The 27,996-nt window shown below is 45.9% G+C and overlaps 3 protein-coding genes across 4 annotated transcripts in view; 2 read left to right on the top strand and 1 right to left on the bottom strand.

The window, feature by feature from the left end:
• Positions 1-12,180, top strand: part of tut7 (terminal uridylyl transferase 7) — a 32,716-nt gene extending 20,536 nt beyond the window's left edge. Inside the window, exons 26-30 of one of the 2 annotated variants that reach the window (XM_079872174.1) lie at positions 66-181; positions 3,266-3,447; positions 3,557-3,606; positions 3,704-3,770; positions 11,473-12,180. In XM_079872174.1, coding sequence (XP_079728300.1) covers positions 66-181; positions 3,266-3,447; positions 3,557-3,606; positions 3,704-3,770; positions 11,473-11,537 — 480 coding nt within the window. In that variant the 3' untranslated portion in view covers positions 11,538-12,180. The remainder of the gene's footprint in view (positions 1-65; positions 182-3,265; positions 3,448-3,556; positions 3,607-3,703; positions 3,771-11,472) is intronic. The other variant, XM_079872175.1, reaches the window with a different exon arrangement.
• Positions 12,181-14,339: 2,159 nt separating this feature from the next.
• isca1 (iron-sulfur cluster assembly 1) lies at positions 14,340-17,511 on the top strand. Its single transcript, XM_079872527.1, has 4 exons — positions 14,340-14,476; positions 15,871-15,924; positions 16,014-16,119; positions 16,632-17,511. Exons 1-4 carry the CDS (start codon positions 14,396-14,398, stop codon positions 16,778-16,780), a joined length of 390 nt encoding a protein of 129 aa, XP_079728653.1. The 5' UTR covers positions 14,340-14,395; the 3' UTR covers positions 16,781-17,511.
• A 2,480-nt stretch (positions 17,512-19,991) lies between these two features.
• LOC307158296 (uncharacterized protein) lies at positions 19,992-27,673 on the bottom strand. Its single transcript, XM_079870730.1, has 5 exons — positions 27,589-27,673; positions 27,464-27,513; positions 25,913-27,349; positions 22,118-25,825; positions 19,992-21,574 (listed from the first exon to the last, which is right to left on the bottom strand). Exons 1-5 carry the CDS (start codon positions 27,612-27,614, stop codon positions 20,052-20,054), a joined length of 6,744 nt encoding a protein of 2,247 aa, XP_079726856.1. The 5' UTR covers positions 27,615-27,673; the 3' UTR covers positions 19,992-20,051.
• Between the last annotated feature and the right edge of the window lie 323 nt (positions 27,674-27,996).

A 27,996-nucleotide genomic window follows, 5' to 3' on the forward strand; every position in this document is an offset into this window, starting at 1 on the left:
AGCATGTCAATTCTGTAAGACGCCCCACAAGTCGAAGTTATTGTGCTCAAATTCACTGTTTGCAGGAGTACTTTTTCGACCCAGAGGTGCTGACCGAGGGCAAGCTCGCACCCAATGACCGCTGCTGCCGCATTTGTGGGAAGATTGGACATTTTATGAAAGACTGTCCGATGCGAAAGAGGTAATTCAGCACAAGAACTATTGTAGAATAACTTTAACTTCAATTATTGTTCATACTGAACACTACTTAATTTGAAACATTATTTTCTGTATTTCATGCTACAATGATCCATAGAGAATCTTAACTACTGTTTAGAACAGGGTTCACCAATCTCGGTCCTGGAGGGCCGCTGTCCTGCAGAGTTTAGCTCCAACCAGCTCCAACACACCTGTTTGAAAGTTTCTAGTATGCCTAGTGAGACCTTGATTAGCTGGTTCAGGTGTGTTTAATTGGGGTTGGAGCTAAACTCTGCAGGACAGCGGCCCTCCAGGACCGAGATTGGTGAACCCTGGTTTAGAAGTTTGGGGCCTGTAAAAAAAAATAATAATAAAATTAAGAATTTTAATAATTTTGTTCTGCAAGGATGTATTAAATTGATGAAAAGTGACAGTAAAGAATGTTACAAATAATTTCTATTTCAAATAAATGCTGTTCTTTTGAACTTTCTATTCATCAAAGAATCTTGGGAAAAAAGTATGGCGTTTCCAAAACTTAATATTTCACACTGTTTTCACTGTATTTTTAATCAAACAAATGCAGCCTTGGTAAGCAGAAGAGACTTCTTTCAGAAACATTACAAAAATCTTACTAACCCCAAACTTTTGAACAGTAGTGTGCCTTTGGACATTAGAACAGAATAAAATTCTTTTTAAAGGTGCACTAAGCGGTTTCTGAGAAAAACTCCGCCCCCAAAATGCTTGAACACTCAATTCAAGAGTGGATGTCTTTTTTTATCATAGCAGAAGGGAAGCAAAATAATGCTTCACATAAAATAAAGTGAAGATGACAAATGACAGTGAAGAACAAGAAATGAACAAAGTATACAAGTGTATATCCAAGCAAGAGTTGGTTGTTAGTCGCCAACAGCAGACAAACAATGACTCTCAAAACTAGTCTTACTAGAGCTAACATTACAACAGCAGCATATCTTGGTTCTGGGAAACAGCAAGTGGACCCGCCCCCTACTGCTGATTGGCTCACTCTCTCTCCTCCCCAATCATGAGTGGACACGCCCCCTACTGCTAATTGGCTCTCTCCTCCCCAATCATGAGTGGACACGCCCCCTACTGCTGATCGGCTCACTCTCTCCCCTCCCCCATCATGAGTGGACACGCCCCCTGTTGCTGATTGGCCCACTCTCTCTCCTCTCCAATCATGAGTTGACACGCCCCCTACTGCTGATCGGCTCACTCTCTCTTCTCCCCCATCATGAGTGGACACGCCCCCTATTGCTGATTGGCTCACTCTCTCTCCTCTCCAATCATGAGTGGACACGCCCCCTACTGCTGATCGGCTCACTCTCTCTTCTCCCCCATCATGAGTTGACACGCCCCCTACTGCTGATCGGCTCACTCTCTCTCCTCCCCATCATGAGTGGACACGCCCACTACTGCTGATTGGCTCACTCTCTCTTCTCCCCCATCATGAGTTGACACGCCCCCTACTGCTGATCGGCTCACTCTCTCTCCTCCCCAATCATGAGTGGACACGCCCCCTACTGCTAATTGGCTCTCTCCTCCCCAATCATGAGTGGACACGCCCCCTACTGCTGATCGGCTCACTCTCTCTCCTCCCCAATCATGAGTGGACACACCCCCTACTGCTAATTGGCTCTCTCCTCCCCAATCATGAGTGGACACGCCCCCTACTGCTGATCGGCTCACTCTCTCCCCTCCCCCATCATGAGTGGACACGCCCCCTACTGCTAATTGGCTCTCTCCTCCCCAATCATGAGTGGACACGCCCCCTACTGCTGATCGGCTCACTCTCTCCCCTCCCCCATCATGAGTGGACACGCCCCCTATTGCTGATTGGCTCACTCTCTCTCCTCTCCAATCATGAGTTGACACGCCCCCTACTGCTGATCGGCTCACTCTCTCTTCTCCCCCATCATGAGTGGACACGCCCCCTATTGCTGATTGGCTCACTCTCTCTCCTCTCCAATCATGAGTGGACACGCCCCCTACTGCTGATTGGCTCACTCTGTCTCTCCTCCCCCATCATGAGTGGACACGCCCCCTACTGCTGATCGGCTCATTCTCTCTTCTCCCCCATCATGAGTTGACACGCCCCCTATTGCTGATTGGCTCACTCTCTCTTCTCCCCCATCATGAGTTGACACGCCCCCTACTGCTGATCGGCTCACTCTCTCTCCTCCCCCATCATGAGTGGACACGCCCCCTATTGCTGATTGGCTCACTCTCTCTTCTCCCCCATCATGAGTTGACACGCCCCCTACTGCTGATCGGCTCACTCTCTCTTCTCCCCCATCATGAGTTGACACGCCCCCTACTGCTGATCGGCTCACTCTCTCTTCTCCCCCATCATGAGTTGACACGCCCCCTATTGCTGATTGGCTCACTCTCTCTCCTCCCCCATCATGAGTTGACACGCCCCCTATTGCTGATTGGCTCACTCTCTCTTCTCCCCCATCATGAGTTGACACGCCCCCTACTGCTGATCGGCTCACTCTCTCTTCTCCCCCATCATGAGTTGACACGCCCCCTACTGCTGATCGGCTCACTCTCTCTCCTCCCCATCATGAGTGGACACGCCCACTACTGCTGATTGGCTCACTCTCTCTTCTCCCCCATCATGAGTTGACACGCCCCCTACTGCTGATCGGCTCACTCTCTCTTCTCCCCCATCATGAGTTGACACGCCCCCTACTGCTGATCGGCTCACTCTCTCTCCTCCCCATCATGAGTGGACACGCCCACTACTGCTGATTGGCTCACTCTCTCTTCTCCCCCATCATGAGTTGACACGCCCCCTACTGCTGATCGGCTCACTCTCTCTCCTCCCCATCATGAGTGGACACGCCCACTACTGCTGATTGCTCACTCTCTCTCCTCCCCAATCATGAGTTGACACGGCCACTACTGCTGATTGGCTACAAGTGTGTTGTGCTGCTCGGTCCGATCCACTTTCAACAGCGTTTATCAGAAATCACTTACTGCACCTTTAAATCAGACATTTGATGCTTTTAGTTTGATTTGGTTCATTTGTTTATTAATTATTTTTTTGTTTCAATGGTATACTAAGACAAAGACGTGACAATGCTGATGGATTCTTCAGTGGACGTGATGCAAACAGAGCCACCAAAGGCATGATGGACGACAGCCCTTACAGGGATGGACGGTGGCGGCAGAGGGAGGAGAAATGCTGTTATCTGTGCGGCTCCAACGCTCACATCAAGAAGGACTGCCTGCTGTCCAAGTCTTTAGGTAGCTGCGCTCATTGCATTGTTTAAAGTGTATTTAGTTCTGCTGGGATTAACCAAGTGATGCGATTTGGTCAAGAATCACGCAGTCATTCATGTATTTCTCTTTGCAGAATCTTCCCCAACCACATACCAAAGAAGTCCTGCATCAGACAGGGACAAAGTATGTCAGTTAATCACAGTCATCATTATGCACGAACACTGTAGTTTTGCCTAGGAATTAAACAAAGAACTCATTGGGTCTCTTGTTGTGTCTGCAGGACAGTCCTCAACAGGACAGGAGAAAGAAGCGCAAAGCAAAGAGGATGATTTTGGGTCCTGAAACAGGTGAGTACACTACATGAGTGCATGGGGATCTATGCAGTGCAGAAACTTTGCAAACAGTTGATTCCTATGGATCTATTCACACCAGACATGAACATCCATCCAGGGTTTTAATAAAAAAAAACAGTGAATCTGTGAAAACGTTGACCTCATGTGAATGTGTATTACGCGTTCAGCCCATAGACGCGTAGTGTTTCTTTACAAAGTGACATCGCCATCTACTGGCCTGGCTGCAGAATACAGTGTTTTTAACCTTTTTCGCAGATCCATGTGAATTGAGATCGTTTGACAATGTTGTCGTCTGTTTATTAATGATAATAAAATGACACTGCATTCGTCTAAAGACAGACACATTTTTAAGGGATTTTGTTGTTGTTTGTTTTCCATAAAGAAAACTGACCAAACAATGAAATACAAGCTTTTGGTCCCTTTTTCGAAGCCACTGCTGATACACAATCCAGAGCATTGGTGACTCCATAGCTGTTTTTCTGACACATCAGACATGAAGCTGCTCCGGTCATTGTTTAATGTACACTCACTGGCCACTTTATTAGGTACACCTTGCTAGTACTGAGTTTGACCCTCTTTTGCCTTCAGAACTGCCTTATTTCTTCATGGCAGAGATTCAACAAGGCTCTGGAAACATTCCTCTGAGATTTTGCTCCATATTGACGATAGAATCACACATTTGCTGCAGATTTTCAGACATGATGTGAATCTCTCATTCCTCCACATCCCAAAACTGCTCTACTGGATTGAGATCTGGTGACTGGAGGCCGTTTGAGTTTAGTGAACTCACTGTCATGTTCAAGAAACCAGTTTGAGATGATTTGTGAAGTGCGTTATCCTGCCGGAAGTGTCCATCAGAAGATAGTCATAAAGGACTGGACATGGTCAGTAACACACTTCAGGTCGGCTGTGGTGTTTAAGGCTCAGGTGGAACTGAGAGACCCAAAGTGTGTCAAGAAAATATATAACACACTAGTGTTGTCACGGTACCAAATTTTCAGTATTCGGTACCAATACCAGTGAAAATCCACGGTTCTCGGTACCAATTTCGGTACCAAAGGGGTAGAAATCAATAAATTCTTTGCTGATACTTCCTCGTCATCATGGAGAGCGCAGTTCGCACCGTTTCAAAAATAGTCGATCTCCGAATGCGAATGAACTTACTCTGAATTTTAGTATTGTTTTTATATGAGGATCCTTTTTCAAATACAAGGTCAATATTGATTTTCACTAATGACAAAACAACAAATTATCCGTGAATTTATATGGAAATAATCTTTAAAAGCTTTCCATCTTTACTCTCCTCATGTAACGTTGCATTCGGAGATCGACAAGTTTCTCCTTTCCACAAGCGCTTCCCGTGGCGTCTGTCTTTGCTATGCAACCATGAACATAGGCGCGCCTGGAAAAACGAGCGCGCCGCGTTGCTTCTATTATGAGCGCGCTTGCCGCGCGCCTACATTTTGGAATACGAATCTGCACGCGCAAAAAACGCGCTATGTGAACGGCCACTTATGGCAACGTGACATTAGCCTAATCCAAAATATTTCCATATGTGTCTCTTTCCTCCTTTCTTATCGGCACAACATCTGTCGCCATGTCTCAGCGCTTTAATAAAGAGGACGCGCAACTGCACGCGCTCAGTGCATGCATACGCGCATGCATCAAGGAACCGGGTTTGAACGGGTCCTCGGTACCACCGGTACTTAAGAAAACTTGGTACCGTGACGTTTACATTTTCTGAGTACCGACTTGGTACCGAAGTACCGGGTCTTTTGACAACACTATAACACACTGTTACACACCAGCAGCCTGAACCGCTGATACAACGCAGGATGATCCACGCTTTCATGTTGTTTACACCGAACCCTGACCCGACCATCTGAACGTCACTGCAGAAATCCAGACTCAGAGCAGTCGATGTTCCTCCAGTCTTCTGGTGTCCAGTTTTGGTGAGTCCGTGTTGTAGCTTCAGTTTGTGTTCTCGTCTGACAGGAGCGACACCGGTGTGTGTCTTCTGCTGCTGGAGCTCTTCTGCTTCAAGGTTGGACGTGTTGAGCGTTCAGAGATTGGTGTGTGTTGAGAGACGCTCTTCTGCTTCAAGGTTTGACGCGTTGAGCGTTCAGAGATTGGTGTGTGTTCAGAGACGCTCTTCTGCTTCAAGGTTTGACGTGTTGAGCGTTCAGAGATTGGTGTGTGTTCAGAGATGCTCTTCTGCTTCAAGGTTGGACGTGTTGAGCGTTCAGAGATTGGTGTGTGTTGAGAGACGCTCTTCTGCTTCAAGGTTTGACGCGTTGAGCGTTCAGAGATTGGTGTGTGTTCAGAGACGCTCTTCTGCTTCAAGGTTTGACGCGTTGAGCGTTCAGAGATTGGTGTGTGTTCAGAGACGCTCTTCTGCTTCAAGGTTTGACGTGTTGAGCGTTCAGAGATTGGTGTGTGTTCAGAGATGCTCTTCTGCTTCAAGGTTTGACGTGTTGAGCGTTCAGAGATTGGTGTGTGTTCAGAGACGCTCTTCTGCTTCAAGGTTGGATGTGTTGAGCGTTCCGAGATTGGTGTGTGTTCAGAGACGCTCTTCTGCTTCAAGGTTTGACGTGTTGAGCGTTCAGAGATTGGTGTGTGTTCAGAGATGCTCTTCTGCTTCAAGGTTGGACGTGTTGAGCGTTCAGAGATTGGTGTGTGTTGAGAGACGCTCTTCTGCTTCAAGGTTTGACGCGTTGAGCGTTCAGAGATTGGTGTGTGTTCAGAGACGCTCTTCTGCTTCAAGGTTTGACGCGTTGAGCGTTCAGAGATTGGTGTGTGTTCAGAGACGCTCTTCTGCTTCAAGGTTTGACGCGTTGAGCGTTCAGAGATTGGTGTGTGTTCAGAGACGCTCTTCTGCTTCAAGGTTTGACGTGTTGAGCGTTCAGAGATTGGTGTGTGTTCAGAGATGCTCTTCTGCTTCAAGGTTGGACGTGTTGAGTGTTCAGAGATTGGTGTGTGTTCAGAGACGCTCTTCTGCTTCAAGGTTGGACGTGTTGAGCGTTCAGAGATTGGTGTGTGTTCAGAGACGCTCTTCTGCTTCAAGGTTTGACGTGTTGAGCGTTCAGAGATTGGTGTGTGTTCAGAGACGCTCTTCTGCTTCAAGGTTGGATGTGTTGAGCGTTCAGAGATTGGTGTGTGTTCAGAGATGCTCTTCTGCTTCAAGGTTGGACGTGTTGAGCTTTCAGAGATTGGTGTGTGTTCAGACGCTCTTCTGCTTCAAGGTTGGATGTGTTGAGCGTTCCGAGATTGGTGTGTGTTCAGAGACGCTCTTCTGCTTCAAGGTTTGATGTGTTGAGCGTTCAGAGATTGGTGTGTGTTCAGAGACGCTCTTCTGCTTCAAGGTTTGACGTGTTGAGCGTTCAGAGATTGGTGTGTGTTCAGAGACGCTCTTCTGCTTCAAGGTTTGACGTGTTGAGCGTTCAGAGATTGGTGTGTGTTCAGAGACGCTCTTCTGCTTCAAGGTTGGACGTGTTGAGCTTTCAGAGATTGGTGTGTGTTCAGAGACGCTCTTCTGCTTCAAGGTTGGACGTGTTGAGCTTTCAGAGATTGGTGTGTGTTCAGAGACGCTCTTCTGCTTCAAGGTTGGACGTGTTGAGCTTTCAGAGATTGGTGTGTGTTCAGAGATGCTCTTCTGCTTCAAGGTTGGATGTGTTGAGCGTTCAGAGATTGGTGTGTGTTCAGAGATGCTCTTCTGCTTCAAGGTTGGACGTGTTGAGCTTTCAGAGATTGGTGTGTGTTCAGAGACGCTCTTCTGCTTCAAGGTTGGACGTGTTGAGCTTTCAGAGATTGGTGTGTGTTCAGAGACGCTCTTCTGCTTCAAGGTTGGACGTGTTGAGCGTTCCGAGATTGGTGTGTGTTCAGAGATGCTCTTCTGCTTCAAGGTTGGATGTGTTGAGCGTTCAGAGATTGGTGTGTGTTCAGAGACGCTCTTCTGCTTCAAGGTTGGACGTGTTGAGCTTTCAGAGATTGGTGTGTGTTCAGACGCTCTTCTGCTTCAAGGTTGGACGTGTTGAGCGTTCCGAGATTGGTGTGTGTTCAGAGACGCTCTTCTGCTTCAAGGTTTGACGCGTTGAGCGTTCAGAGATTGGTGTGTGTTCAGAGACGCTCTTCTGCTTCAAGGTTGGACGTGTTGAGCTTTCAGAGATTGGTGTGTGTTCAGACGCTCTTCTGCTTCAAGGTTGGATGTGTTGAGTGTTCAGAGATTGGTGTGTGTTCAGACGCTCTTCTGCTTCAAGGTTGGACGTGTTGAGCGTTCAGAGATTGGTGTGTGTTCAGAGACGCTCTTCTGCTTCAAGGTTGGACGTGTTGAGCGTTCAGAGATTGGTGTGTGTTCAGAGACGCTCTTTTGCTTCAAGGTTTGACGCGTTGAGCGTTCAGAGATTGGTGTGTGTTCAGAGACGCTCTTCTGCTTCAAGGTTGGACGTGTTGAGCGTTCAGAGATTGGTGTGTGTTCAGAGACGCTCTTCTGCTTCAAGGTTTGACGCGTTGAGCGTTCAGAGATTGGTGTGTGTTCAGAGACGCTCTTCTGCTTCAAGGTTGGACGTGTTGAGCGTTCAGAGATTGGTGTGTGTTCAGAGACGCTCTTCTGCTTCAAGGTTGGACGTGTTGAGCGTTCAGAGATTGGTGTGTGTTCAGAGACGCTCTTCTGCTTCAAGGTTGGACGTGTTGAGCTTTCAGAGATTGGTGTGTGTTCAGAGACGCTCTTCTGCTTCAAGGTTGGACGTGTTGAGCGTTCAGAGATTGGTGTGTGTTCAGAGACGCTCTTCTGCTTCAAGGTTGGACGTGTTGAGCGTTCAGAGATTGGTGTGTGTTCAGAGACGCTCTTCTGCTTCAAGGTTTGACATGTTGAGCGTTCAGATTGGTGTGTGTTCACAGATGCTCTTCTGCTTCAAGGTTTGACGTGTTGAGTGTTCAGAGATTGGTGTGTGTTCAGAGACGCTCTTCTGCTTCAAGGTTTGACGTGTTGAGCGTTCAGAGATTGGTGTGTGTTCAGAGACGCTCTTCTGCTTCAAGGTTGGACGTGTTGAGCTTTCAGAGATTGGTGTGTGTTCAGACGCTCTTCTGCTTCAAGGTTGGACGTGTTGAGCGTTCCGAGATTGGTGTGTGTTCAGAGACGCTCTTCTGCTTCAAGGTTTGACGCGTTGAGCGTTCAGAGATTGGTGTGTGTTCAGAGACGCTCTTCTGCTTCAAGGTTGGACGTGTTGAGCTTTCAGAGATTGGTGTGTGTTCAGACGCTCTTCTGCTTCAAGGTTGGATGTGTTGAGTGTTCAGAGATTGGTGTGTGTTCAGACGCTCTTCTGCTTCAAGGTTGGACGTGTTGAGCGTTCAGAGATTGGTGTGTGTTCAGAGACGCTCTTCTGCTTCAAGGTTGGACGTGTTGAGCGTTCAGAGATTGGTGTGTGTTCAGAGACGCTCTTCTGCTTCAAGGTTTGACGCGTTGAGCGTTCAGAGATTGGTGTGTGTTCAGAGACGCTCTTCTGCTTCAAGGTTGGACGTGTTGAGCGTTCAGAGATTGGTGTGTGTTCAGAGACGCTCTTCTGCTTCAAGGTTTGACGCGTTGAGCGTTCAGAGATTGGTGTGTGTTCAGAGACGCTCTTCTGCTTCAAGGTTGGACGTGTTGAGCGTTCAGAGATTGGTGTGTGTTCAGAGACGCTCTTCTGCTTCAAGGTTGGACGTGTTGAGCGTTCAGAGATTGGTGTGTGTTCAGAGACGCTCTTCTGCTTCAAGGTTGGACGTGTTGAGCGTTCAGAGATTGGTGTGTGTTCACAGATGCTCTTCTGCTTCAAGGTTTGACGCGTTGAGAGTTCAGAGATTGGTGTGTGTTCAGAGACGCTCTTCTGCTTCAAGGTTTGACGCGTTGAGCGTTCAGAGATTGGTGTGTGTTCAGAGACGCTCTTCTGCTTCAAGGTTGGACGTGTTGAGCGTTCAGAGATTGGTGTGTGTTCAGAGACGCTCTTCTGCTTCAAGGTTGGACGTGTTGAGCGTTCAGAGATTGGTGTGTGTTCAGAGACGCTCTTCTGCTTCAAGGTTTGACATGTTGAGCGTTCAGATTGGTGTGTGTTCACAGATGCTCTTCTGCTTCAAGGTTTGACGTGTTGAGTGTTCAGAGATTGGTGTGTGTTCAGAGACGCTCTTCTGCTTCAAGGTTTGACGTGTTGAGCGTTCAGAGATTGGTGTGTGTTCAGAGACGCTCTTCTGCTTCAAGGTTTGATGTGTTGAGCGTTCAGAGATTGGTGTGTGTTCAGAGACGCTCTTCTGCTTCAAGGTTTGACGTGTTGAGTGTTCAGAGATTGGTGTGTGTTCAGAGACGCTCTTCTGCTTCAAGGTTTGATGTGTTGAGCGTTCAGAGATTGGTGTGTGTTCAGAGACGCTCTTCTGCTTCAAGGTTTGACGTGTTGAGCGTTCAGAGATTGGTGTGTGTTCAGAGACGCTCTTCTGCTTCAAGGTTTGACGTGTTGAGCGTTCAGAGATTGGTGTGTGTTCAGAGACGCTCTTCTGCTTCAAGGTTTGACGTGTTGAGCGTTCAGAGATTGGTGTGTGTTCAGAGACGCTCTTCTGCTTCAAGGTTTGATGTGTTGAGCGTTCAGAGATTGGTGTGTGTTCAGAGACGCTCTTCTGCTTCAAGGTTTGATGTGTTGAGCGTTCAGAGATTGGTGTGTGTTCAGAGACGCTCTTCTGCTTCAAGGTTGGACGTGTTGAGTGTTCAGAGATTGGTGTGTGTTCAGAGACGCTCTTCTGCTTCAAGGTTTGATGTGTTGAGCGTTCAGAGATTGGTGTGTGTTCAGAGACGCTCTTCTGCTTCAAGGTTTGATGTGTTGAGCGTTCAGAGATTGGTGTGTGTTCAGAGACGCTCTTCTGCTTCAAGGTTGGACGTGTTGAGTGTTCAGAGATTGGTGTGTGTTCAGAGACGCTCTTCTGCTTCAAGGTTTGACGTGTTGAGTGTTCAGAGATTGGTGTGTGTTCAGAGACGCTCTTCTGCTTCAAGGTTTGATGTGTTGAGTGTTCAGAGATTGGTGTGTGTTCAGAGACGCTCTTCTGCTTCAAGGTTGGATGTGTTGAGTGTTCAGAGATTGGTGTGTGTTCAGAGACGCTCTTCTGCTTCAAGGTTTGACGTGTTGAGCGTTCAGAGATTGGTGTGTGTTCAGAGACGCTCTTCTGCTTCAAGGTTGGATGTGTTGAGCGTTCAGAGATTGGTGTGTGTTCAGAGACGCTCTTCTGCAGATCTCGGTTGTATCGAGTGCTTATTTGAGTTACTCTTGCCTTTCTATCAGCTGAATCAGTCTGGTCATTCTTCTCTGACATCAACACTGCATTTCTCCCACAGAACTGATGCTCACTGGATATTTTCTCTTGTTCGGATCATTCTCTATAAACCCTAGAGATGGTTGTGTGTGAAAATCCCAGTAGATCAGATGAAATACTCAGACCAGCCCGTCTGGCACCAACAACCATGTCACACTCAGTCACTTAAATCACTTTCTTCCTCATTCTGATGCTCAGTTTGAACTTCAGCAGATCGTCTTGATCATCTCTAAATACACCGAGTTGCTGCATGTGATTTGCTGGTTAGATATTTGTGTTGATCAGGTGTACCTAATAAAGTGGCCGGTGAATGTAAAATTGATAACGTCCTGTTATCACATAATCCATGCTGTGTTTCTCCATCATACTGTAGGTAGTCTTGCCAACAGACACGCATCTGTAACTGCGTCTGTGGAGAAGTGGAGCCCCTTCAAGTAAAGCTGTGAAACGAGCCATCACCGGTTTCTGATCTCCGACAGCCTGAGTCCAGTATTACCCTGAACAACCCCAGTTAGAACACCTTGATCAATGTGCCTTTTACAGGTGTCTAATTTTTAGTTCTGTTCCTTCTAATTGTGGAATGAACTTGATGTTTCTCATTTTATCTGTTTTTATTTTATTTTTTAAATTGAGAGTCCAGTTGATTACCTTTGTCATTTAGATTGTAGCGCCATTGTGTGTTTTTGAATTTGCTTGAATAGTTTTAGTAACCAAACTTTGCACGATCGTGCGTCTTGTGTGTGTGTTCCAAGAAGCATTTTATTTTGTATAAAAATGTACATAAAGAAACGTCGGCTGGGGTCTGTGTATTTACAGTCATGCTAATGTTAATGCAGGATAATTGTTGAGCTTTTCAGTTCGACTGGGCTTGGTTTTAGTTATGCTTTATTGTATAATTTATAGCAGTATTTTGTTTTTGCTGATTGAATTGCATATGTTTCTCGAAGAAGGCTACACTGCCTACCTTGCATTCGCTGCAATGTCAATAAACAAAATGAATTCCCTCCATAATAGTAATTCAACTCTTGTCTTTTTGCTTTTTTTTTTTTTTTTTGACAATAAATGGATTTTGTCATAATGAGGTCTCTGTACTTTGTGTTTTTGTAATGACTTTTACATTTTTCATATTTGCCTGTGTGTTTTACTTCTGCAGTGTGTTTTAATGGCATTTGGTATCGCCGCAATGTTTGTTAAACATTCTTGAGAAAAGTTAGTGCACCCCATAAAAAGTGTTTAAGAACAACATGCAGGTATTGTATTGAAAATAGACCAATGTTATCAGATCACCTGCATTATGATATATGATGTATTGTGATTTGTACAGCTTAAATCAACAAAAATGCTCACTTGTGTGGAAAAGTTAGTCCGCCCCACTGGCAATCTGTTCAGGCTGGATCGTCCCACCAAATCCCACTCAAGAAGAGCATATTACAAGATGGGATCAAGGGATCTACAGACAAGTTGAAGTAAATGTGCAAGACAACCACCCTTTAAAAGACCGATATTTGAAAATCAATATATATATTGATTGATGGGGTGAATTTCCACTTCTATATCAGGTACCAATTCTAAGAATTTATCGATTTAAACGATTATTTTAGTGGATATTTAACTGGCCTTTCTGAGTCCATGTGGCACATAATTGTTTGTATAGATATACTGTATAAACACATTGAGAATGTCTATGTTTATTAGCAGTTTTATTAATATTGTGAATTTCCTTTTGTTATATTGTTTACATGTCAATTTTGGTTTCATTTTTAAAGTCATTTTCATTGTGTGCTTTTGTCATTTTATGTTATGTTTTTTAAATATTGCTATTTAGGCATAATTTACTTTTGCTAGTTTTAGTTACTTATTTCCGTTTAATAATTTTAGTGCTTCAACTTATTTCTAACGGCAACATTTCTAAAGTCCTTTTAGTTAAATTTCTTCGACTAATATTTAGATTTTATTTCGGCCTAATTTCAATCAACAGAAATGGTTTAAGTTTCATTTAACGATATGACCCTGGTTATTAGAATCAAATGCAACTATTACAATAAAGTATTTTTTTCACGTTTACGCAACTTTTAAATAATAATTTTCTATAACCATTCAGCACTTTATAATCATATCCTCCTGAGACCTGAAAAAAACGTTTTTTGAATTTAGTTTTTTTCCCCAAGTCATCACATTGTTTTATTGTTTACATTCTTTTTTGAAAAATGATATTTTATTCATATGTTATGCTATATCCTTTGTAGTGGACACCAGGACTCAGTTGTTTAAAAAATAAAATGACATGAAATTTTATGTTGGCAAAAAACAATAGGATTTTTTTTTTTTTTTTTTTATCCCCAATAAATTTGAGGGTTTCAGGATTTTTTTAACCAGAATTTGTATAAAGATGATTCTCAACTATGTTATGAAAGATATAACGGAATGAATTGATACACCATTTCAATATGTGAGTAAAATGGCCATAAATTAATAATCCCATGCAATGCAATGTATCTACACACTGTATCTAATTTGCACATTAATGTGTTCTCTGAGCAACATTTAATGAAAAAAGAAGTGTAATAATTGGAGTAATAATTAGCAACATTTTAATAATAAAATCTAATATTTCATAGGAATATTGGTGTATAATTTATTTCCATATTCACTTCTTGTGTCTCCCAAAATGCCTGATAAACATGACGTCCTGATGTCCTCTACAGTGGACATGTATGAAATCAATGCCCTGTTCTGGAACAGAAAGTCACAAGTTTTTTATTTGAAACCCCATAACGTTATCCTGAGATGTTGGTTTATGAAATACGATTTGAAAAGTAGTCCGATTTAAATTATAATTGCAATATATTATCCTATTTCCATAAGAGTGCTACATTTGATCACTAAATTAATGTCAAGTCATTTTTAAACACCAAATGATAAGTTGTTTTCATGGTGAAACCTCCAAACATTTGGTATCTCTGAAAAGCCCTGTCCTGAATGTGCTCTTTACATGTGACATGTGACAGTATGGTGTCAGAGAAATTCACTAAGATATAATGTCTACAGTGGACAAAAGTCTATTCCTGGGTCCCAGGAGGACATAATCAGTACGTCCTCTTTATCTTTGCGTAAAAATTAGTTGCGTAATTTCATCAGTCTCATGGCGGTTTTAAAGTCTTGAATAACGGTTACTCATAGGCTGTATAAGATGTCAATCAAATAACCAACCAATCCTGTGCGTTTTGTGGGGAGGGCGTTCCTTGCATTACCTCTGGTGTTTACATCCAAACACGAAGTGCTTAAGTAACTTCAACATGTCAGCCTCCATAGCACGGGCGACTGTAAGGGCGGTTAGCAGACGGAAAATACTGCCAACAAGAGCCGCTTTAACCCTGGTGAGTGTTGACTCCGTTTTCAACACCATGACGAGACCGAACAAACATTTAACGTTAGTTCTCAAATACTTGACACAGCATAACGTTAACGTTACATGACAGATGCGTTTAGCCGTAGCCAGAGCTCGGATATCTGATCAATAACAGTATAATAATAGACAACGTCGTCCATTCTGAGACAGTCAGATGGATATTCAAACGTAAGAGCAGGTTATTGCAATGTGGTTGAGTTGTTTCAGTTAAATTTGCCGTGAAGGTCAGTGTTTTGGGCAGGTTAGCCGTTAGCAGATGCTTGGAGATCGTATCAAGCGCTTAATAATGTTTATGTAAGTTACTAACGTTACAGAACCTTCTAGATGTGCCTCGTCGTGCCCTTTAAATATACTTTTGTGCCTGTTTAAAGTTGTTGTCATTCACACTACTTGTGTGTCCTGTCCGGGTGAATAGGAGCAGTTGTTCAGGGTAAAGTCAGGACAGCAGGATCTTATCCATGTTGCTGTGATCAGATAACACTCTTATGATTTAGGTTTGTTGATAATCTCACAAATTTAGGCATTCCACTGCTGTAACACAAATGTTTACTGAGTAACCTACGTGCTAAAGTTGTTTAATGTTTATACAATCAGTGATTTAAATCAACATGTTACTGCGCATGTGCGGATTGCACTGTTTGACGCTGTTTACATATGTAGTTGCTGTCAAAGCAGTTTTAACAATCTTAACTATGTGTGATACAATGTTTGCAATCAGGATCCAGACATTTAGCATATGCTCTTTATCTAAAACGACTTCCAGTGGGCTTGTGTACTTTACTTGCTCTGTAGTAAATAGCTGAGTCATTTAAAATTTTGCTGACACTTATGTAGCCTATTCTTTTGTTTTATTTATTATTTACTGACTCCCATGCATGTGGGTTTCCATTGTCAATGAAAACTCTGACAAACCCTAGTATTTACGTTTGCTATATATATATAGATAGATAGCATCTTCAAGAACATGGAGTCGCATGTGAGTGTCCAGACGTCACACAAAGTGCTTTAATCTGGATGGTTTAATGTATTAGCTTGTGTGTGTCCAGTCTCCTGTAATTCACCAGACATCAACACCTCCACATTCTTTGAGAAGTTGTTTGCAACTGAAGTGGAATTACTGAAAAGTTTTGGTGAAATTTGAACTTTAGTAGAAAAGGAAAATAACAGATAATGGGAAAGTTGTCAGATAAACTATATTTTCTTTCTTCTGTTTATATATATTCTTTTTTGTTAAAAAAAAATATAATTTGAATAGTCTTTGTAGCAAACTTTAGGGGAAAAGCAACTAAAAGAGTGTATTTATTTGCAAATAGTTAACTAAAGGACGTTGATTTGACGTCTCTGTCTTTTCTTCATTTCCAGACGCCTTCAGCTGTGAATAAAGTCAAACAGCTCTTACAGAATAAACCAGAATACGTGAGTATTTGTTCTCTTATTAGTCGTCACGAGCATTTGATGCATTTCCCCCGTCTCATTCTTCGGGTTCTTCATCCGTCTTCAAACAGATCGGCCTGAAGGTCGGTGTTCGAACCAGAGGTTGCAATGGCCTCACTTACACTCTTGACTACACTAAAGAGAAAGACAAATCAGACGAGGAGGTGCTGCAAGATGGTGAGTTGACAAATTATTACAATATTATATTTTATTTACACTTTTTAAATGTTTTTCGCGTCTGCACACCAAGGCTGCATTTATTTGATCAAAAATATATATTTTTTTATAAATAATATGAAATATTATTACAATTTTAAAACGGCTGTTTTCTATGTGAATATATTGTAAAATGTAATTTATTCCTGTGATGTAAAGCTGAATTTTCAGCATCATTACTCCAGAGTCACATGATCCTTCAGATATAATCATATGCTGATTTGCTGCTCAAGAGACATTCCTGATTATTATCAATGCTGAAACAGTTTATTATTATTAGAAAGTTCAAAAGAACAGCATTTATTTGTAATCGAAATCTTTTCTAACAACTTTTCATCAATTTATTGCATCCTTGTTGAATAAAAGTATTACTTTCTTTAAAAAAGAAAAGAAAAAATGACTGACCCTGAACTTTTGCACAGAAGTGTGTTGTGTATGTTATGAATAATCATATTTGTGGTGTATCTCTCCAGGCGCGAGAGTGTTAATTGAGAAGAAGGCCCAGCTGACGCTGCTCGGCACAGAGATGGATTTCGTCGAAACGAAACTTTCCAGCGAGTTTGTATTCAACAACCCCAACATCAAAGGGACGTGTGGGTGTGGAGAAAGCTTCAACATATGACCCTTGACCCTTCCAGGACATCCCATCCGATCAATCCTAGATTTGTGGGTAAAGAGCTGGAGAAAGAGACTGATGCTTAGTGGCTTGTTTGGCCATCAGTTCCTGTGCTGCCAACATTCACCTCAACACAAGCCCATATATTGCACATTTCAGAAATCACTTAGAGGATCATTAACTCATTTCACTATGGCTTGTACACGCTGTATTGAGCATCTTGATATTTATTTTACATGTGCCTGTATGTCATGCAGCTCAGAGAGTTAAAACTGCACTCCATTGCTTTGTTTTCTTCTCAGAAAGTTGTGTACCGTTTAGCCGCACTGACATGTTCATATTTAATAATCCAGTTATTGTGTTGTGCTGAGGCTTATCCTGATGAACCTGCTGAACGTCATCACATGACCTCACAGCTCCGGCCTACATCTACAACACATCTACACTGCAGTTGCTTCCTCATGGTGGTTTTGTGGATTGTGGACCAGCAGTTCAAATCTGTAACAATCTACATAATAATAAAAGATTCATCTGCCTGGTGGATGTTCATATTAATAAAGCTTTTCACTTTCAGCCCATAATTTGCAGCACAGGAACTGATGCCATTTACAGAAGTTTTAAAATGCAATTGATTGACTTGAACTTGTTTTCTGTTGAAGTGTTATTAGTGTAATATGTACATAACCATGTAAATCCATTCGACTGTCTTTTAACGCACAAATAAACCTTACGTTTTACTTCTGTGCTGTTTCTTGAGTGAAATGCCTTTAGTGTCCTGAACGTGGCGCTGTTATTAAAGAAATAATAATAATAAAATCTACAATTTTTAAATCTCAATTCCCTCCCTTAAAAAAAGCAGCAGGAGTTTCCTTTTATGTATCACTGCACTAATTATATACAGATATTTAAGATAAGTGTTCATTTACTGTATATTGGAAATATGCAGATTATAAATGTCAAAATATTTCGTTTATTATAAATCAATTTTTGTTTTCTCTGTTAAACCTGTATTAATAGGTTAAAAGAAAAATATAAACAGATTGGAAAAATATTTAAATGTTATCTTATTTAGCCTATGTATAGATTTGTATCGATCTCCAAATTATTGATCACAAATGAATGTTAAGCGAGGCTAAACGATGCAGATGATCTCGCGGATGAGGCAACACATTACATCAGAGTTTTAATTGTTTATTAAATGCCATCACACATCAAGAATGATAACCATAACGATTAGCCTCTAGCCAGCGTTTTTATATTCCAACAATATCGTTAATGGTTATAGTTGTGGTGCGGACTCTGCTATTCTTTAATATTTAGAACGATTTTTACTATTCTCACTTGTAAAAAGCATTCACGTGATCGTAAACTTTAGACTCGTAGCCTATATGATCTCCCTCAAAATCTGAAGTTGAATAAAACGCACCAATTTTGCAATCTGTCATTATTTGGCGTGAGGCCAGGGTGTAACCTTTTGAGCATCAATTTAAAAAAATAAAAAGGATAAGTTATCCTGGATAACAATTTCCCTGTCAAATGCTGTCATAAGAATTTTAAGTTTTGGAGCACAGACTTAAGTTTGGTCTCATTTTAAAGAAGAACCGTGGCCGATTTTTGTTTAAGTAAATAGCAAACGTTAAAGGTTTAAGATTATGAAAATTATGTATGAAGATTATTTTACATAAAATATATATTTAATAAAACTGTGGGTAAGTTTCAATAATAAAAAAAGCAAAACAAAAAGCTGAGAAAATGACATTTTTGTCAAAAACTACGTGCGGATCGGATTCAGAATGATGATCAAAACACAGATGGAGTTGATCGAGTACATCAACACCCCTAAAGCTTCAGAGTCATTAACCCTTCCTGGGCCGACATTTCATTCTATAACTTTAGGGCAGTTTTGAACATATGTATGCTGTAAGATATTTGATCACATTATTTTACATTTGCCCAAGCAATCTTCTATCACTTGTTACTGTGGCTTCTTTACCCCTGTTTTGTTTTCATCAGGACATTCTGTACTCTTTCCAAGATGTGTTATAGCGCCCCTTGCGTGACAACAGTGAACACATGGCTGGCTGGAAAATTCCATAGACAGTATATAAACGGAAAATTCAGTCAATGGAGGGGAAAGAGTGAAGTAGATTTGAAGTAAATTCCTATGTATACTTAGCCTAGAAATCTAGACGCACCCTGGCGGCAGCAAAAATTATTTTGCAGCCAGGGTAGTCTAGCAACTCTCCATTGACATTCGTGCTGGAAAAACCTAAATTGGGTCAGGCCAATCACGTCATGTATAGAGTAGGCGGGGCGGGCTTAACATAATGACGACAGAGTTGCGAAGGTTCCCTGCTACTTGAAAAAGAAGAGCAGCGGCTGCTGGAGAACAGTCAGAAGTTTTTCTTTGAGAAAAGAGCAACGAACGGCACTTTAAGTCATTCTTAAAAAAGGAAGATGTGTTTGTAGTTTTGCTGGCCAGATTCAAAAGTTGAATCTATTAACTAACGTTAGCTCCGCTGTTGAGAAAACGCTCTGGTTGGTTGAAATTTGAAAGACAGCCATTTATCCCGCCCCTCAGATTGAGCCGTGTCTTGATGTAGGTCTGGCTTGCCAGGCTAATGTATACTAGCATTATGCTTTCCTACAAAAAATTCAGATACTCAGAATTAGGAACATAGCCTACATTTTCCCTAAATATCAAACAATCTAGGTTTATGAAACAGTGAACAAGCAGCCAAGAATACTTTAGTACATCTCAATCAAAAATTGAGTAAAGTCAAATATACTTAAACTTCTGTCAGCATGTCAAGAATACAAGTGCAATTTTAAGTATTTTTTGAAGTACATTAATAAACACATTATATACTCTGTTTACTTTGTTTAAAAAGTATACTAATAGCACACTTAAACTGTTGTAAGGGTGGCATGCTTCCCATAATGTTAATGCATTGGGTCAGTTGGTCATTCATGGCCATTTGAGGTCGACCACATGAGTGTTTACACTATGAAAACAATCTAGTCAAATGCATTCGACTACCTCTAGAAGTTGTAGAAAGTGGATAAGCTCAAAACATTATAGACACCTTTACACCCAAAACTCATCTCCAGGTGTAAACGTAGGAGAGAACAAAGCAGATTGTTAAACAAAGATGAGGTCATGCTAATGCAGTACAAACAATACTAAGACTCCGAGTAGACACTTGAGATTACAGGTTTGTTTATTTTTTCAAAAACAAAAATTAACACTAAATGAAGAACAGGGCAAAGTATGCAGCTATGACTTCACTTGATGCAACAACCTCAGTATGCCTGGAGATAAATGCTTATTTTGAGTAGTCTGAGAGTGCAAAGGTGCTGGATCTTGAAAGCCAGGCTGGACAGACTGCATCATACTCATAGCTTGAAGTGGTATTTTACTGGGTTGCTCCAAAGGTTTGGAACCAAGACTGGAAAGAGACCTGTAACTTGACTCCTGTGGCTTAGGAAAGACCTGGAATCTAGACTGCCGGGACACAGACTGGTAAGGGGCTTGTGCTGACTGCAGACTGCTTGGCCGGGACACAGACTGGTAACGGGCTTGTGCTGACTGCAGGCCACTGAGCTGGTCCACAGACTGAGAGCTGGTTTGTGCTGACTGCAGGCCACCGGGCTGGGACACAGACTGGTAGCGGGCTTGTGCTGACTGCAGACTGCTGGGCTGGGACACAGACTGGTAACGGGATTGTGCTGACTGCAGGCCGCTGAGCTGGGACACAATCTGAGAGCTGGTTTGCGCTAACGGCAGGCCACTGGGCTGGTCCACAGACTGGTAACGGGCTTGTGCTGATTGCAGGCCACTGGGCTGGTCCACAGACTGTGAGCTGGCTTGGGCTGACAGCAGGCTACCTGACAGTTCAACAGATTGTGAGCTGGCTTGGGCTGGTTGTTGGATGCCAGACTGGTCTACAGATTGGTAACGGGCTTGTGCTGACTGCAGGCCACTGAGCTGGGACACAGACTGGTAACGGGCTTGTGCTGATTGCAGACTGCTTGGCCGGGACACAGACTGGTAACGGGCTTGTGCTGACTGCAGACTGCTGGGCTGGGACACAGACTGGTAACGGGCTTGTGCTGACTGCAGACTGCTTGGCCGGGACACAGACTGGTAACGGGCTTGTGCTGACTGCAGACTGCTGGGCCGGAACACAGAATGGTAACGGGATTGTGCTGACTGCAGTCCACTGAGCTGGTCCACAGACTGGTAACGGGCTTGTGCTGATTGCAGGCCACTGGGCTGGTCCACAGACTGTGAGCTGGCTTGGGCGGGTTGTTGGATGCCAGACTGGTCCACAGACTGTGAGCTGGCTTGGGCTGACAGCAGGCTACCTGACAGTTCCACAGATTGTGAGCTGGCCTGGGCGGGTTGTTGGATGCCAGACTGGTCCACAGATAGTGAGCTGGCTTGGGCGGGTTGTTGGATGCCAGACTGGTCCACAGATAGTGAGCTGGCTTGGGCGGGTTGTTGGATGCCAGACTGGTCCACAGATAGTGAGCTGGCTTGGGCGGGTTGTTGGATGCCAGACTGGTCCACAGACTGTGAGCTGGCTTGGGCTGACAGCAGGCTACCTGACAGTTCAAAAGATTGTGAGCTGGCTTGGGCTGGTTGTTGGATGCCATACTGGTCCACAGACTGTGAGCTGGCCTGGGTGGGTTGTTGGATGCCAGACTGGTCCACAGATAGTGAGCTGGCCTGGGTGGGTTGTTGGATGCCAGACTGGTCCACAGACTGTGAGCTGGCTTGGGCTGACAGCAGGCTACCTGACAGTAAGCTACCTGACAGTTCAACAGATTGTGAGCTGGCTTGGGCTGGTTGTTGGATGCCAGACTGGTCTACAGATTGGTAACGGGCTTGTGCTGACTGCAGGCCACTGAGCTGGGACACAGAATGGTAACGGGCTTGTGCTGACTGCAGACTGCTTGGCCGGGACACAGACTGGTAACGGGCTTGTGCTGACTGCAGGCCACCAGGCTGGGACACAGACTGGTAGCGAGCTTGTGCTGACTGCAGACTGCTGGGCTGGGACACAGACTGGTAACGGGCTTGTGCTGACTGCAGACTGCTGGGCTGGGACACAGACTGGTAACGGGCTTGTGCTGACTGCAGACTGCTTGGCCGGGACGCAGACTGGTAACGGGCTTGTGCTGACTGCAGACTGCTGGGCCGGAACACAGAATGGTAACGGGATTGTGCTGACTGCAGTCCACTGAGCTGGTCCACAGACTGGTAACGGGCTTGTGCTGATTGCAGGCCACTGGGCTGGTCCACAGACTGGTAACGGGCTTGTGCTGATTGCAGGCCACTGGGCTGGTCCACAGACTGTGAGCTGGCTTGGGCGGGTTGTTGGATGCCAGACTGGTCCACAGACTGTGAGCTGGCTTGGGCTGACAGCAGGCTACCTGACAGTTCCACAGATTGTGAGCTGGCCTGGGCGGGTTGTTGGATGCCAGACTGGTCCACAGATAGTGAGCTGGCTTGGGCGGGTTGTTGGATGCCAGACTGGTCCACAGACTGTGAGCTGGCTTGGGCTGACAGCAGGCTACCTGACAGTTCAACAGATTGTGAGCTGGCTTGGGCTGGTTGTTGGATGCCAGACTGGTCCACAGACTGTGAGCTGGCTTGGGCTGACAGCAGGCTACCTGACAGTTCAACAGATTGTGAGCTGGCTTGGGCTGGTTGTTGGATGCCAGACTGGTCTACAGACTGGTAACGGGCTTGTGCTGACTGCAGACTGCTGGGCCAGGACACAGACTGGTAACGGGCTTGTGCTGACTGCAGGGCACTGAGCTGGTCCACAGACTGGTAAGGGGCTTGGGCTGACTGCAGACTGCTGGGCCGGAACACAGACTGGTAACGGGATTGTGCTGACTGCAGGCCACTGAGCTGGGACACAGACTGAGAGCTGGTTTGCGCTGACTGCAGGCCACTGAGCTGGGACACAGACTGAGAGCTGGTTTGCGCTGACGGCAGGCCACTGGGCTGGTCCACAGACTGGTAACGGGCTTGTGCTGACTGCAGACTGCTGGGCTGGGACACAGACTGGTAGCGGGCTTGTGCTGACTGCAGACTGCTGGGCCGGAACACAGACTGGTAACGGGCTTGTGCTGACTGCAGACTGCTTGGCCGGGACACAGACTGGTAACGGGCTTGTGCTGACTGCAGACTGCTGGGCCGGAACACAGAATGGTAACGGGATTGTGCTGACTGCAGTCCACTGAGCTGGTCCACAGACTGGTAACGGGCTTGTGCTGATTGCAGGCCACTGGGCTGGTCCACAGACTGTGAGCTGGCTTGGGCAGGTTGTTGGATGCCAGACTGGTCCACAGACTGTGAGCTGGCTTGGGCTGGTTGTTGGATGCCAGACTGGTCCACAGATAGTGAGTCGGCTTGGGCGGGTTGTTGGATGCCAGACTGGTCCACAGATTGTGAGCTGGCCTGGGCGGGTTGTTGGATGCCAGACTGGTCCACAGATAGTGAGCTGGCCTGGGCGGGTTGTTGGATGCCAGACTGGTCCACAGATAGTGAGCTGGCCTGGGCGGGTTGTTGGATGCCAGACTGGTCCACAGATAGTGAGCTGGCTTGGGCAGGTTGTTGGATGCCAGACTGGTCCACAGATAGTGAGCTGGCTTGGGCGGGTTGTTGGATGCCAGACTGGTCCACAGACTGTGAGCTGGCTTGGGCTGACAGCAGGCTACCTGACCGTAAGCTACCTGACAGTTCAACAGATTGTGAGCTGGCTTGGGCTGGTTGTTGGATGCCAGACTGGTCTACAGACTGGTAACGGGCTTGTGCTGACAGCAGACCGCTGGGCTGGAACACAGACTGTGAGCTGGCCTGGGCAGGTTGTTGGATGCCAGACTGGTCCACAGACTGTGAGCTGGCTTGGGCTGACAGCAGGCTACCTGACAGTTCAACAGATTGTGAGCTGGCTTGGGCTGGTTGTTGGATGCCAGACTGGTCCACAGACTGTGAGCTGGCCTGGGCAGGTTGTTGGATGCCAGACTGGTCCACAGACTGTGAGCTGGCTTGGGCTGACAGCAGGCTACCTGAGAGTTCAACAGATTGTGAGCTGGCTTGGGCTGGTTGTTGGATGCCAGACTGGTCCACAGACTGTGAGCTGGCCTGGGTGGGTTGTTGGATGCCAGACTGGTCCACAGACTGTGAGCTGGCTTGGGCTGACAGCAGACTACCTGACAGTAAGCTACCTGACAGTTCAACAGATTGTGAGCTGGCTTGGGCTGGTTGTTGGATGCCAGACTGGTCTACAGACTGGTAACGGGCTTGGGCTGACTGCAGACTGCTGGGCCGGAACACAGACTGGTAACGGGATTGTGCTGACTGCAGGCCGCTGAGCTGGGACACAGACTGGTAGCGGGCTTGTGCTGACTGCAGGCCACCGGGCTGGAATACAGACTGGTAACGGGCTTGAGCTGACTGCAGACCGCTGGGCCGGAACACAGACTGAGAGCTGGCTTCCGCTGACGGCAGGCCACTGGGCTGGTCCACAGACTGGTAATGGGCTTGTGCTGACTGCAGACTGCTGGGCTGGGACACAGACTGGTAGCGGGCTTGTGCTGACTGCAGACTGCTGGGCCGGAACACAGACTGGTAACGGGATTGTGCTGACTGCAGGCCACTGGGCTGGGACACAGACTGGTAACGGGATTGTGCTGACTGCAGACTGCTGGGCTGGGACACAGACTGAGAGCTGGTTTGCGCTGACTGCAGGCCACTGGGCTGGTCCACAGACTGGTAACGGGCTTGTGCTGACTGCAGACCGCTGGGCCAGAACACAGACTGGTAACGGGATTGTGCTGACTGCAGGCCACTGGGCTGTTCCACAGACTGGTAACAGGCTTGTGCTGACTGCAGACTGCTGGGCTGGGACACAGACTGGTAGCGGGCTTGTGCTGACTGCAGGCCACTGAGCTGGGACACAGACTGAGAGCTGGTTTGCACTAACTGCAGGCCAGTGGGCTGGTCCACAGACTGGTAACGGGCTTGTGCTGATTGCAGGCCACTGGGCTGGTCCACAGACTGTGAGCTGGCTTGGGCGGGTTGTTGGATGCCAGACTGGTCCACAGACTGTGAGCTGGCCTGGGCAGGTTGGATGCCAGACTGGTCCACAGATAGTGAGCTGGCCTGGGTGGGTTGTTGGATGCCAGACTGGTCCACAGATAGTGAGCTGGCTTGGGCAGGTTGTTGGATGCCAGACTGGTCCACAGATAGTGAGCTGGCCTGGGTGGGTTGTTGGATGCCAGACTGGTCAACAGATGGTGAGCTGGCCTGGGCGGGTTGTTGGATGTCAGACTGGTCCACAGATAGTGAGCTGGCTTGGGCGGGTTGTTGGATGTCAGACTGGTCCACAGATAGTGAGCTGGCTTGGGCTGGTTGTTGGATGCCAGACTGGTCTACAGACTGGTAACGGGCTTGTGCTGACTGCAGGGCACTGGGCTGGTCCACAGACTGGTAACGGGATTGTGCTGACTGCAGTCCACTGAGCTGGGACACAGCGTGAGAGCTGGTTTGCGCTGACGGCAGGCTACTGGGCTGGTCCACAGACTGGTAACGGGCTTGTGCTGATTGCAGACTGCTGGGCCGGAACACAGACTGGTAACGGGCTTGTGCTGACTGCAGGCCACCGGGCTGGGACACAGACTGGTAACGGGCTTGTGCTGACTGCAGACTGCTGGGCTGGGACACAGACTGGTAACGGGATTGTGCTGACTGCAGGCCACCGGGCTGGGACACAGACTGGTAACGGGCTTGTGCTGATTGCAGACTGCTGGGCCGGAACACAGACTGGTAACGGGCTTGTGCTGACTGCAGGCCACCGGGCTGGGACACAGACTGGTAACGGGCTTGTGCTGACTGCAGACTGCTGGGCCGGAACACAGACTGGTAACGGGATTGTGCTGACTGCAGGCCACTGGGCTGGGACACAGACTGGTAATGGGATTGTGCTGACTGCAGGGCACTGGGCTGGTCCACAGACTGGTAATGGGCTTGTGCTGATTGCAGACCGCTGGGCTGGGACACAGACTGGTAACGGGCTTGTGCTGACTGCAGGCCACCAGGCTGGGACACAGACTGGTAACGGGCTTGTGCTGACTGCAGACTGCTTGGCCGGGACACAGACTGGTAACGGGCTTGTGCTGACTGCAGGCCACTGGGCTGGGACACAGACTGGTAATGGGATTGTGCTGACTGCAGGGCACTGGGCTGGGACACAGACTGGTAACGGGCTTGTGCTGATTGCAGACCGCTGGGCCGGAACACAGACTGGTAACGGGATTGTGCTAACTGCAGACCACTGAGCTGGGACACAGTCTGAGAGCTGGTTTGCGCTAACGGCAGGCCACTGGGCTGGTCCACAGACTGGTAACGGGCTTGTGCTGACTGCAGGCCACTGGGCTGGTCCACAGACTGGTAACGGGCTTGTGCTGACTGCAGACTGCTGGGCTGGGACAAAGACTGGTAGCGGGCTTGTGCTGATTGCAGGCCACTGGGCTGGTCCACAGACTGTGAGCTGGCTTGGGTGGGTTGTTGGATGCCTGACTGGTCCACAGAATGTGAGCTGGCTTGGGCTGATAGCAGGCTACCTGACAGTAAGCTACCTGACAGTTCAAAAGATTGTGAGCTGGCTTGGGCGGGTTGTTGGATGCCAGACTGGTCCACAGACTGTAAGCTGGCTTGGGCTGATTGCAGGCCACTGGACTGGCCCACAGATTGCGAGACAGCTTGTTCAGAGTTCTGGCTGATGGCTTGAGATTGTTGGAGGCTGGGCCGGGCCACAAGTTGGTATCTTGCCTGTGCTAGCTGCACACCACTAGGCTGAACTGTGGAACCATAATGTGACTGCACTACTTGCTGGCCACTCAGTAATGGCACAAGTCCATATCCAAAGCTGGCTTGCCCTAACTGATAGCTGGGTTGTGAGGACTCATTTCTCTGCTGCAAAGGCTTGACCAAAAAGGTAGAACTTGAAATCTGGACTGGCCTGTTACCAGAAAATAACTTGACAATGGGCTGCACTGCAGACTGATAGCTGACTTCCACTAATTGGCCACTGGACTGGGAGCTGTTCTGCACTATTTGCTGGCTACTAGACACCACAGACTCATTACTGGACTGTACTACAGTTTGATAGTTGAGCTGTGTTGGCTCAGGTAGAGACTCAGTGCGCATACTTGTTCCCATTGCAGTGGTCACAGAACCAGAAACAAGACTGCCACTACCAGTTGAAGATATCAGAGATCCTTGATGTTGACTACTAGCATCAGAGTCAGAACCAGGCTTATATACATTAGTCACTGGTTCAAAACCAGAAAAGCCATTTTGAGGACTATAGCTTACACTGCTATACACACCCTTAACTTGTGCAGCACTGTAAGTGTTACTCCTTGATCTTTGAGGACTGATGGGATTTGATACATCACCACCATACCAGCTGTAGGAACTTCTTGGCTTCACATCCTGCATGGGGAAACCAGCCTCATAGTATAAAGGATAACCACTCCTGACAAAGCCACCAACTAGGAAAAAAAAAAAAGGGGAAAAGAAAAAAAAAAAAAAAAAAAAAAAAAAAAAAAAATCAAACAGACATGCTAACAAACATGAATTATATAACTTGCCTGGATAAACCTTACCACTTCCAAAATGGTCACAAAGACAAAAACTGAGAAGTGCCAAAGAAAAACTGTAGACAAAAACAAAAAAAACATATATTAGATGAATGCCACTTGTTAACAAATACTACAATTTATCATCATACCTTAAGAGTCGGCTAGTACCCTCCATGGCCAAACAGAAATACAACAACTAACCACCTCAAACAACACCAGTAAAGATTCATAAAAACATACTTGACTTTCAACACATATTAGTGTTGCCTGAAGGGACTCTTTATAGTGCCAGCAACTGCCATTTACCAATTGTTTCCTGACAATCAGTTGTCATGGGAACATGTAATACTCAATTATTAGGTTCAGGTGTTACAACTCTTATCATGACAGCTGCCATTTCATTAAAGATAGTTGCTTTTTTATAGGCCCCGTTTACACGAAGGGAAGATGCAGATATTTCCCGGTTTGGCCTATCATTTACACGAAATCCCCGTTTTTATCACAGAAAACGATTATTTCTTAAAAACTCCGGCCAAAGTGGAGATTTCTGATAACGC

This window comes from Squalius cephalus (genome assembly GCF_949319135.1).
Source record: "Squalius cephalus genome assembly, chromosome: 5".
Classification (NCBI taxonomy): domain Eukaryota; kingdom Metazoa; phylum Chordata; class Actinopteri; order Cypriniformes; family Leuciscidae; genus Squalius; species Squalius cephalus.